The 12422-nt window shown below is 54.8% G+C and overlaps 2 protein-coding genes across 2 annotated transcripts in view; one reads left to right on the plus strand and one right to left on the minus strand.

Annotated features, from left to right (window-relative positions):
- CkaCkLH20_07586 (apc13 domain protein) overlaps window positions 1-262 on the minus strand; it is a gene marked incomplete at both ends in the record, with an annotated part of 1439 nt that extends 1177 nt beyond the window's left edge. Inside the window, one exon of the mRNA XM_038890303.1 lies at window positions 77-262. Within this exon, the coding sequence (XP_038744353.1) occupies window positions 77-262 (186 nt within the window). The remainder of the gene's footprint in view (window positions 1-76) is intronic.
- An 11225-nt stretch (window positions 263-11487) lies between these two features.
- CkaCkLH20_07587 (uncharacterized protein) lies at window positions 11488-11994 on the plus strand (the record flags this gene model as incomplete). The annotated part of the gene is made up of 1 exon (XM_038890304.1): window positions 11488-11994. One exon carries the CDS (start codon window positions 11488-11490, stop codon window positions 11992-11994), a length of 507 nt encoding a protein of 168 aa, XP_038744354.1.
- Between the last annotated feature and the right edge of the window lie 428 nt (window positions 11995-12422).

The raw sequence follows: 12422 nt of genomic DNA on the forward strand, positions 1-12422 counted from the left end.
CCCCGTGTCCCGCGCCGCCCGCCGGCCCCCCCCGCCGCCCCCCCCCCCCCCCCCCCCCCCCCCCCCCCGGACTTACATAGAGGCACTCGACGTCGGATTTGTTGTCTGTCGCACCGCCGCGGGTGAGGTGAGACTGTTTGAATTCCTTGTAAGGTATCGAGCCAAAGCACGGGTAATTACCACGAGGGCCGCTGCAAATTCGTGTCTCCAAAGCCGTCCCGAGAGCCAGGAGGGAGAACGCAACGAGAGCGATGGCGACCATATTGATAGACGTGTGACGGTGCTTGTTCGGACGATGCTGGAGTCTGTACTGACGATTGATGTAAGAGATACGAGAAGCAAGATGATATGGGCGAATTGAAGGGATCCAAAATTGAGAATATGATGCTTGTTCCGGGGAGATGAAGTCGGGGAGCTGGGGGACGAGAAGGGGTCTTTGCAGATTGCCGGTCTGGTCCCCAATTACCAAGGAGTATCGAGGAGGAAGTCACAGCCCCGAGACTGCCAGTTTGGATATTTAAGACGCTTTCCGCGGTTGACCGTCCTTGGGAAGTCGATGGGAGCCTGGCTGCCTTCCGTCCCTAGCCATGGTGTCTCCTTCTCAACTGCTGCGAGGACATGGCGATGGCGGAAGAAGGAGAAAGCCACAGCCATGGCTGCTTTCCTGACCGTATGTCTGGCTTTTATTGTTGGAGACGCATGAATATCGGCAACGAACTTTCTACCCCAGACTACTCAGAGGAGAATCGGAGCGTGAAGGAACCTATCCTCTTTTGCTCAAGACGACAAGTTGGTGTTACTGAGGGGCAATGCCCACCAGAAATCGGAATAGATCAACAAGGACATGGAATTCTAGCCGCGTCGTCGTTTATACCTGCTTGTTCGAGCTTCACTCGCGACGTCGCGTCAAGATATCACAGGAAGTCGGTAACAAGCAGCCTCGTATACGAACCAGTTGTTCCTTAGTTCGTCATCACGAAGGTCTAGAGGCCTTCCTGAGTCCCGATGGACTGCGGGTCATCCCTATCAAAGACTCACCCCGAGGCGATGGACTCGTGGGCCCTGGGATCGTATTAAGTTCATCTTTCAAGCTAGTTGGCTCGTCGATTTCGATGTCGTGCAGGCTCTTCAAAAGATTGTCAATGTCGGTGTTATCCAGCCCAGACCGCACCCTCACGTGAGGTTTGTTCCGCGCAAGAACTCATCATGGGAAATAATGACAAGCACACAGGACAGTAACAGGCACAGAGTGTTTCCCGCAGCCATGGAAGTCACCGGCTTTCTCTCCATGACAAGCTTGCTCAGGACCCCAGTCTCAGATCTCAACGTCACACGCCCGCTTCTCTAGACAACGTGATTTAACTGTTGCCGCTTCTCTAAAGGAGCCCAAGCAGCGTACCCGATTCTGTGCTCGCGATTCCTATGAAGTAATGCAGACACTGACTCCATGCCAGATCTCAATGAAACAGTCTCCCTGGACAATAGCCAGCCACAAGACACACAATCCAAAATATCTACTCATCCGTGAAATATGCATACTGCCGGCGGGCCAGGAGCTATCTCACCTCCAACTCACAGCCCAACAAGAATCGTCTCTTCCTTTCTGCGGTCCTTTCTCCTTCACCGCAACTACCTACCGTACCCAGCCCAAGATGCTCACACGACCAGCCGGCAAACAGCTCTTGTCGGATGCCATGCGCGACCATGACGCTGACTGCTATATTAGGGATCACGATACAGGCGAAGACACTCACGAATGGAGACAATCTTCCTTCCATCTTGTTGTCTCTCGTTACCTTCCAAAGCTACAATGAGTCTATCTCAAAATGCAATGTGGGATATAGCTCAGGTAGCAGCGTATCGTCTAACATCCAGACCCCCTTAATAAAGGCAACGGGACGACAACTCCCCAGGGACGCAGCACGCATACAACAACGGAAAACAGCTCTCGAGTCGTGCCCCCGACCAGTCTCATACCTCCAAGAACTTCCTGCCTCTTTTCGACTGACCCCTTTTCTAGAAGATTCCCGGTTCTCATGGACTTTGGCCGGCGCGCTTCGAGGGACTCGTGCAGTCAGACGGCCTCCTTTTCAAGCCCACCTACGACTCGTCGAGGCGAGAAACGGATGGGAATCAGATAGTGTGGTAGATAGGTTCCTGCGTGGGCTTCGTCGGCGTGGCGTGTTTATCAGAAGTGCGGTGTCTGGGCGTTGATGGCCATGAGAGAAAGTTTCTCATTCACAACTCTGGACACTCACTTCATCTGTCACGTCACCAATCACCCCATTCAATTCCTAGAAACGCAGATGCCCGGGTACTTGAGATCTCTCCGGGCGCGAGGTCATCTCGACACCAGGCTGTGTTATTCATGTCTTCGAAACCAGCCCGCAGTCGAAGTGTCTGCAACACTTCGAGACACGCGTCCGCAATTCTCAGTAACTCATCACCGAGCCCGAGCTCTTCACATTTGCATCGAGAGGAGAAAAAAACACACACAGAAAGACTAAAAGCAGCAGCTGGTATCGTAAACCTCGAATGCTGCAGCCCAACCTCCTGGTTCGAAAAAGGAGTACGCAGTGTCATCACGGCGGTGCTTCTGGGAGAGAGAAGAACAGATGGGGCTGGATCGATGGCAAGCCATCTGAAGTTTTGGTATCGCAAACCTCGAAGGCTGCAGCTCAACGTCCTGGTTGGGACATGTATACGCAGCGTCACGGCAGTTCTCCTGGGAGAGGGGACTGTCTTGATGGCAAGCCATCTCAAGTTCGCCGGACTTAGGTACGTCACACGCATCTACCGAGTCCGTCCCTTTCTACAATGAAAACCCAAAATTGTGAGATCATCTGCTACTTCTTGCAGGGACTCGACTGCCAACTTGGACGTCGGCCCAATCAAGCAAGCTGGTGTGTTAGCCTGTGTAGTGCCCTTGACCACATAGACTGACGACGACGGTCTCGAATCTCAAGTCGAACCTCGCGACGCTGTCATCTCGATGGCCATACCACTGACAGACTGGCTGTCAGCCATCATCCACGATATCTTCCGTCGCCGAGCAGACTTGAGCTCCATCAACCCCAAACTCAGTCCACGAACAGCCATACGCACCTCTCCACGCGTCCAAGTATCAGCGACCAGAAACTCTTCCACGCAAACTGCCACCGCATCACAAATCGCAAACAACTCCATCGAAACGTCGCATCCACTAACTGCCTCCAGCACGACACGAAAAGAAAGGCCAAGGAAGGGGGGGAAAACCTCCGGCCGGCCCCGCCTGACTCGTCCAAACCCCCAAACAAGCATCTCCCAAGCCCCATCCACCATGCGCATGGCCGCATCGCCAAAGATAAAACGTGCTCGCGCGATAATGGCGATAGCGATAGTAATCCAAGGCCATCAACGAGACGTGGAAGCCGCCGGTGCAAGTTGATGGCACAGGTTTCACAAACCAAAAGCAGGCCCGGAACGTGTCCGATATGCGATATGCGATATGCAGGACGCGCGGGCAGGGTTCATTCGATCCCACGAACGATAACACACTCTTCATTATCACCATCACTCTTTACTCCCGCTCCCATTCGTCCCAAGTGCGGACGCTGGCCGCAGAAATGCGACGTAGCAGCGATTCGTGATCCGCGCTTCAGATGATATCTTAACCGTAGACCTGGGAAGACAAGACGCGGCGGAATCACGTCCCCTTTCCGAAATCCCGCAGCGGACTAGCAATAAGCTACGTTGCTACCCACCGCAAGACGAAATCTCGAATCCAGATCTCGACTTAGGGGGGAGAGATAGAGGGAGGGGGTGGAGGTGGACGACCGGCAGGTGGGGGTGGGGGGATTTCCTGTCCGCGTTGAAACCTGCGCGTGACAGGCGTCAACTGTCAGTCAAGACTCCAACGAAACCAGCGAGTGAGTATCGCGTAGAGCAGTCTCATGCCCCGAAGCTGCCATCTGATCGCCAGCAGAAGATGCGGTTCCGGGGGAAAGAACAGAAAGCAGATGGGCGCCGCTCGAAGATTCGGCGTGGAACAGATAAGATCCCAGTCTGGCGGTGCTTGCGTGGAGTTCTTCCCGTCGTCTATTCGCGGGGCTAGACTCCGTTTAGAGTCGTTTGGAGAGGTTACAACGCTCAAAAGGCTCTTTTCTCATGGCCTGCTCCAGACGGCGGCGTTGAGTTTCTGCACTCTAACTGACTCTTGCCATAGTAGAAAGAACGAGAGAGAATAAAAATCTCGTTGGTCGTTGGTGCGCGATTCTTAGCTCGTCCAACAGGTCCCGAGGCTAACGAATGGCACCTCGACCGGCGCAAAAAAGCCACAACCGCGCCTCTTGGCAGATGGTCGGGTTCTCTTTCTAGCCTCTGCCCGTTCTCAGAACGACCTGGACCCGGCCGCTGTTGCTGTCTCACTGCCTTGGAAACCATTCCTGGCGTTCCCGCCGCGGGGGTGCTTTTGCTTGCGTGCCAGGCTTGTCGGTGAACTACCCTAACCTGCTGTTACTAGCAGCATTCAGTTAGTGTATAACGCGCACGAGGTTTATTAGACGAGACAAGAACCCGTTCCCATGATGTCAGAACGAAGCTTGACCTGGTTTTGTTCTTGGTCCTGTTGGAACCATTTCGTGCAGGACTCGTCGAGACTCGATGAGACTTGGATCAGACGACAGGTGGGCTAGCGGCGCTGGACAATAGGCGGCGGGGCGGAACGCAGCTCGTTGGGTGAATGACACAGGCTTCCCCGCGGCGCTACAGGCGACTGATGCACTGCGCGAGTCGGTCGCTGAGCGGCACAGAGAAAATGATCCGCTTGCTGTTTGCTGCTCGCTTAGAGCCCAGTCACGAGTGTGTCGTGATCTCCGCGAGCTGAAGATTGACTGTTTTACAGGTGGAAATGGGGTAGATCATGCACCAAAGATTGTTTGGCAACCTCGGTGGAAGCGAATAAGGTGGCGAGACCTACTCTGAGGATCGCGATAACCAGCCCGTTGGTATTGGCCTCCCACTTCCCTTACCATCTGCATAGAAGCCCTGTCGAAGAATGGCTGTTGCAGGAAATCAGACAAAGAGAGGGTGTGAAATACCGGAAGAAATAGGATGTGGTGTGTTGGACGCGAGAGCCAAGGCCCGGAAAAGCGCATCCCAAGAGACGAGAGATGCAGCCGTATCTCTTGGACTTGTGCCCGCCTCTGGTCAAGCCGACTTGGCTTTTACCTCCCGAGGGGGCCAAAAGGGGGCGGGACTGACCGCTCAGCAGGCGGTTGAGGCGACGAAGAAACGTGGACGACAAGTTCGCCCACCTCCCATCGAACCTGGCCACCTAGGGATTTCTGGCTTGGCTTCTGCGACGGATTGGCAGTTCGAGCTTGAAGGGTCACCCATCGTTGTGAGGGTGTGACCTGAGTGGACTGTGGTTGGAAGTGCCTTGCATTAGTGTCCAGTTCTGGATTATCGGCGACGACGAGACGTGTCTCCGGGGCAAATGTCAACCGTGGTCAAGGGCCCTTTGTCGGAGTGCAGCTCAGAGACGTGACTGACTGACACCTGGTGGTGGACGGCCGACGGTGGGAAAGCCGGGCAGATGGCGCCGACGCCCCCTCCCTTTGCGACCGGCCGGCGCAGGTGGACAGCGTCCTTGTCGAGCCGTCTCGGCCAATTGTTGCTCGTCGAGGTTGCATCGATACGCAGGCATCTCGGGCATATCCTTCTGCAATGAGGATTGACTGACCGCACACGCGATCTGAACACACGAGTGAACAAGGACCGAAGGGCCACCAGAGAACCACCTCGAGACTCGATCAGGCCAGTCGGAGATGGGCAGAGAGGCCACGACAGACAAGCTTTGCGAGTTGATTGCGCCTTGGCACGGAAGAGTCCCTAGCTTGATCTTGGCGGTCTATCTGCCCTGAAAGGGGGTGGATGAACGCGACGATACGAAGTTTTCTCGCCAGCGGAGAATTTTTGAGAACCAAAAACCTGCCCGGTGCGAATGCGCGTATCCGCGATGACGGCAGATATGATGTCTTACGGGATGAGTATGATGCCAAGATAAACAAGCCACTGGGTAGGCGTTTATGATGATGAACCCGTCGGGCATCGCAATGTGGAGGCTTACTTCCAGCACCGCCCGGCTCTTCATCAAGGGGTTGAGAATACGCGGGTGGAGGAACGAGGAAGTCAGCCTTGATGTGCGCAGATGGCAGACGCAGGCGGGTGGAGGTTCCGAGAGCGAGAACGAAACACGGGCTGTGGTTTTCGGTATCATTCTCGATCAGTTCAATTTTAGAACTGTCGAAAAATGTTTAGATGCGACGTTGACAGCGGCACTGCGCTGCGCTGCGTCAAACGGTGTCATCCGCCATCTCAATTCTGATTCTGCGCTGTGTCCCTCCCTCTGCCTCTTGTCTCTGCGGTGCCGTCACCGCACTGCAAAAAGAAAAGAAAAAAGCGGTGCGTCCTGACGCAGGGAGAAGGAGTCGTCAGTCGTCAAGCGAGACAGGCGACCAGGGAGCGACTGGGGGCCGCGAACTGAACACTGGGCTGACTGGGTCCGGTCTGCTTCATCCAGAGACATGAAGACGTAAAATCCAGGGTTGTTTCGCGAATATGATGGATATTCTCAAGTCAATGCGACGGAGTCATGACATGGTGAACTGCACCAGAACAGTGAGCAGGGGATTTGAGCTCAACGAGAGAGCGGGGAGAGGATAAAAACGGGTGAAAGCGAAAACGGGTCCTCTATAACAAGCGACAGGGGGAAAATAGCAGAGCAGACGCGGCGGCAGCGAGAAGCTGGGGGATGCATTGGCTGCATTGTCGCTCATGATTTCAATTTGGGGCGATATGCCGTGGGGAGAGCCGATGTGAAGTGAAGATGCAGCACCCATGAACCATGACTGTTGGCCGTCAGGAGACGTAGATGTAGAACCGACAGCCGTGGGAGTTTTGCCGCGTCTATCGCTCCGTTTTTGCAAGTTTGGGACTCAGTGAAAGTGAGACTGCGTGAGACTCAGCGAGTGAGAGGATGATCGATGCGTATCTGCCGACCTCAGAAATGAGCAGGAAGAGGCAACCGAGAGTCCTAGACAAGGCCAATAGAGACAGCGTAAAAGAAAGCCGGATGGTCGACTCGGCCGGTTGGCCCAAAAGGCCCAATTAGGAAGCGAGCGTGCATTTCAGCGAATGGCGCTTGAGTTGAAGAATGGGCCACCTGCAGGAATCAGAAGCAGGATGGAACTCCCAACGCCGTGGGACGGAATGCGCATCCTGACTTGCTGCTATGATTATCGCGTCCCTTAAACCAGGGCAGAGGCGAGAGGTAGCCGGGATGGTCCTCTTTTTCGCACCCACTGGGCCACAGATGAGCAGCACGGGGATAGGGTGGTGTAGGCACTCTGCAGGTGAGTGAATGAGCATGAGAAACGGTCCCTTGAACTCGCAACTTTCAAGTTTCAAGGCACTTGACCGAATGCCATCATGCCGCAGACCAGATGGCAGATGGTGATGCATGAAAATGATGTCGACCGAGGGAGGGGACCAACTGTCGTCCGTATGTCCCCATCTCGTCGTCGTTCTCGGTATGGTCCAAAGCGGGATGGCGTCGATTGGAATGGATTTTCTTGGGGAAGAAAGACGGGCACAACGCCCCAGCCTAGTTGCGGATCGTGCTGTGTTGGTAGGAGAACAGGGGCGAAAACGAGAACGGGAACGGTGAGTTTATCGCCTCGCCTCGCCTCATATCGTATTTTGATCGCATCGCATCTTGGATTGGACCCTTCTTTCGTCGCTGAATGTGGCTTGGAGCAGGAAAGTTTTTCTCGTGTCCAATGTCCGTAACTGTAGCCATCGTGCGACCTCGGTGTCTTGATTGAGTTGTCTTGGTGGTCCCAAGAATGTCTTGTCCGTTGCGTACGCAGCCTTTCACGTCTTCTCTGTGGCTTCGCCGCAAACTTTTTGACGGGCCATTTTGGCAGGTAAGCGGCGGCAGTGGCTGGACTCAAATGTTTGAGTCTGTGTGTTTTCGGTTTCCAGCGCCTTGCGCCAGCCTAGCAGTGCCTCGCTGAAGGGCCCGAACATACAGCTCTAGCGCTCAGATGGAGGGGTAAGTTGCTGTGTAGTCAGCCAGCTGCCAGATGGTGAGAATGACGACGATTCATGTGAAGGAGACTCTGGAGCTGAGTGAGAGAGTCAGACTGAGAGAGGGGAAAGCAGCCAAACGCAAAAATGGCACCAAAATTGGGGAGTGGAATTTGGGAAAAAGGAGGACGAGTCGAGAGCAGGGGAGTCTTGTGTTTGTGCGGCTGGCACTAACTGTGAAAGGCATAAGTGGACCCGCCACCCGCACGACACCAACGAGACGGTGCAGATCAGCCAATGAGACTCGGCGAGATTTGCATGGAAGGTCCCGCTAGTGGCTTTCATAAAAGGAAGCCTTGCCATAAACGGTAATGCAGATTTGGGTAGGGGCAGGAGCAGGGGTGGTTCTGGTTGGTGGTGGGTGGTGGTGGTGGGTGGTGAGTGGTTCCTTCCAACCTTCCTCCGGATAGCGCGAACCAGTCCACGGCAAGCGCTACTGCAACCTTCTTCCCAAGTGCAGGTGCAGATACACTACCACACTACCTAGGTAGATGGATGCAGGTGCAGCTGCCAGTTCCAAATGATGAGGGAGAAGCAGAAGCTGGAAGCGAGAGGGCAAGTGCGAGATGTGGTCTCTAGTAGATGCCGCCTGTGATGAGATCTGGTTGTCAACTGCTACGCTACGAATATAGTCCGGCATCGACGCGTGGCTGATAAGCTATCACGGGCTAGACGCAGACGCTATGCTCCCCTTCAGCTGGCTGCCGTCGCGATACTTCAGTAGTCGGTCGCGGCTTGACTTTGGACCTGTTGACCGGGTGGATGGTTTGACTTTTGACATGTAGTCATCGTCGTCTAACTCAATATGCTCGAGTACTAGACTGATTAGCTCGTTGCCTTGGAGGCGCTCACCGTTCGACCCTCCACCCATCGCCATCGTCGTCGTCCAGCTCTTTCAGATGCTAGGTCACTTCCCCGCAAGCAAACAGCGCAAGATACCTCGCATCTAACCTCTTTTGGCCTTTCGGGCGCATGGCCGGGGCCTGGCCTGGCCGGGCTTGTCTGCCGATGTCGTCTTGGTCGGGTGGCCTGCGCCGCAGCGTGGAGCGCAGAAGACAGAGAGAGACGGGAGAGAGAGACAGAGAGGGCACACGGACGCGACGACACGTCGGGACTGGTCAGGCATGTCAATCGCTCAATTGGCTACTTCGTTCTTTCAACCTCGGTGTTGGTGTGGTGGTGGTGGTGGTGGTCGCGGTGGTGTTCGCGTGGGTGAAGGGCTGCTCGCTTCCTCCTGTCTCGATCTTTGCTTCTGCCTTCTGTTTGCAGCAACTCACAAGACTTGGTGTAGTAGGCGTGGTCTGGACTGGTCGTCGCGCCGCTGAGGTAACACTTGGAAGGAGACATGTTCGAGAAAGAGGTGACAGTGAGCGAAGATCAATCGTCAACAAGCGTCAATGGGTCAATAGGAAGTGCGACCCCAGGCCAGCTGGAAGGAAAGCTCCATTTTCCTCGAACCATTTTTGAAAAAGGATCCACGGGGTACGTATCGAATCCGATTTACGGGAGATGCAGACTTCAGAGGTTCGGTGAAGGTTTTGTGAGATTAGGTAAGAAACAAAACCTTAGGTAATTGGATTTTGGGGGAAAGGATGAATACACGTACGGGATGCAATTCAACAATTTTATTTTTCTCTAACAAAATCTGACCATCAGTGCGCGTATTGACGTATTCGCCGCCGCTCTGACTGTCGGCCAGAGTCCAAGCTCCAACAAGGGCCCTGGAAAATATCAATCGAAAACTGTTTTTTTGGTGGTGTTATTTTACCGCCAGAGACGAGCGAGACTGACTGAATCCTCGTCTGGCTGAAATGCTGTGGAGAGCAGCAGCGAGAAGTGGCGACAGCTGGCAGGACATGTCAGACATGAGATTTCCACGGGATAGCAAGACCCCACGAATCCCCTGCAGGCGCAATCTTGGCTCCATTCAATGAGACCCAGACCCATTGACCACGCCCCCAGCAAGCCCCCAGCTGCCACTCCCCTCGCTGGCCCCGGTCTGGGTCTGGGTTCGGCGGTACGTACCTCGTTAAACAGGCACCCTTGTGAAGTTGAAGTTGCTGGGAGTGGAGGTACGTACTCAGGGATGCACATCCACAATCTCTCTCTGTCTCTCTCTCTCTCACTTTCTGGCGCTGCCCATCCCATGTTCTGTCACTCAATGGCCCTCACAATCTGGTAATTGTTCCACGCCTCTGCCTTGCCTCTAGCCCATGTTTCCAGCGTAGCTCGTCGCTCTATCCCGTACTCGTAGTGTCTCTAACAACCCATATCCATCGCTGCACCGCTCCTCTTCCCAGTCCTTGTCCTGTCCTGTCCAATCCCCAATAAAACCATCGTGACACCTCCCCCGTGCACGCTTCGCTCTCGCCCTCTCTTTCCCTTTCTCGTCGTGTCGTCTCTTCGCATCCCGCCAAGTTGAAGGTCGTCCCGTCCCAAAAAGGCCCTGCTGAACGGTTTGCAGTTGGTTTTGGTTTCAACTCGCCTCCCAAGTTTGAAATCGCCCATCCACCACACACCACACACCACACCTTCCCTCACACATCAACCACCAGTTGGGTCGAGCTTTATTTTCTCGACTTCAGGGCAGCTCTTCCCCCTCATACATATCATCCTCGACCTGCTTCGATAGATCTGCCTTCTTCCGCTCTTGGACAGACTCGACATACTCCTCCCTTTATTCTGCCTTGAGCGTGCCTGTCTCGCATTCTCCCTTGCAACGTGCCAACCAGCCTCCGGTTGACATCACCAGACCCGTTCGAAATCGTCTGCCAGTGGAAAGACAATTCGGCTTGGCTTCGCTCTTTCGACCCTGAGCCGTTCATACCTCACAGCCGCCCGCCTGCTCCCGTCATCTCACCTGCTGGCTGGGACCATTCTGCGTGGGTTGACATCAGGCCATCATCGCCGCTGGACTTGCGCTGCTTGACCATCGACCTCTCCTGCCACCTTCCGTTCCTCTTTTCAAGGTTCCGTGAGAGTGAGTACCTGCTGTGTCTTCTGTATGCCACCCCAATTCTCTCCCCTAATTGGGTCCGCGTTGATCTCAATTCCTGCCCTGCATTTGCATTGCCCGCCTCCCCCAAACCTCCTTGTCACCCTCACCCTCCTGCTGTGCAACCTTCGCGGCTGATTCATACTTTAACCTCGCCATGCCCAACGCCCTGACTAACCCGCCTCACAGTCCGCCCAGCACTTTTTCTTGGCAATCGTCTTGTCGTCTCCTCTTCTTCAGCAACCGGGACAGACATCTTTTGGTGCTTGGATCTCTCTGCTCAAGACCTACAACAACAAGACATCACCAGAAATCGCACCGTATCGTTAGACAACTAGCCTCGAGAGCCGCGAATCGCAGCAATGGCTACCACCCAAGAAAAGGCGACCGCCGCCGGCATCGCCTTCCCTGAGAAGGCTGCCTTCACCACCACCACCGAGGGCATCTCCTCCGCGAACTTGACACCCGTTCCCACGACGACCCCCGAGAAAAGCCTCGACCTCCACCGCGACAGCAACCTGTCCACCCCACGATCCTACCGCAACGAGAACCCCTTTGACACCGACATCGAAGCCATGATCACTAGCACTTCCTCGTCCGACCCTTACGCCATGAAGACCATCACAACCACAAAAGCAGACTGCCCCACGATATGGCCGGGGAAGCAGGACTGGAAGGCGAGGGCAAAGGCTGCCAAGCGGGACCGAAACTCGTGCGCTTGCATGGCAAAGATGAGCAAGAAGAACCGCATCATCATGAAGGTCGCCATCGGCCTTCTCGTCGTGGGCGTGGGTGTGGGCGTCGGCTTCGGAGTCAGCAAGCCCCTCGGCGCGCCGATCTGGGGCGATACCAGCAGCAACAGGTCATGAGGAAGAACGCCTCAGTCCTCAACAAACTCCACCAACAGACAATGGGTTTGTCGTCTGACCATCCTCTGTCGACCATACTCGCGAACATATCCGAATAGATGGGCTCAGTCGACCTCATCCGGCGCCGCACATTCGAGCCGCTTTCACTTCAGCTTGTATTATATACAACGACTTCTACACTTTCACAACCTGGCCCCGACGGCCACATCGGGGGCTTTCTGTCTTGACACTTCTTTTTATCGAGCCTTTTTCACCAAAGAACGGGCGGGTACGGACCACCATAATGATCAGGCGTTATCGGAGTCGAATGCATGGACTATCAATTAGCGAGCGAGCAGCGGCAACTTTTCGATTCAGTATCCTACGACAAGGGCAGCAGTCCATTCTTTCGCAGCCGTAAAACGCTCGAACGGGATGCGGCTATTGGG

The sequence above is a fragment of the Colletotrichum karsti genome (genome assembly GCF_011947395.1).
Source record: "Colletotrichum karsti strain CkLH20 chromosome Unknown Scaffold24, whole genome shotgun sequence".
In the NCBI taxonomy this organism is placed as follows: Eukaryota; Fungi; Ascomycota; class Sordariomycetes; order Glomerellales; family Glomerellaceae; genus Colletotrichum; species Colletotrichum karsti.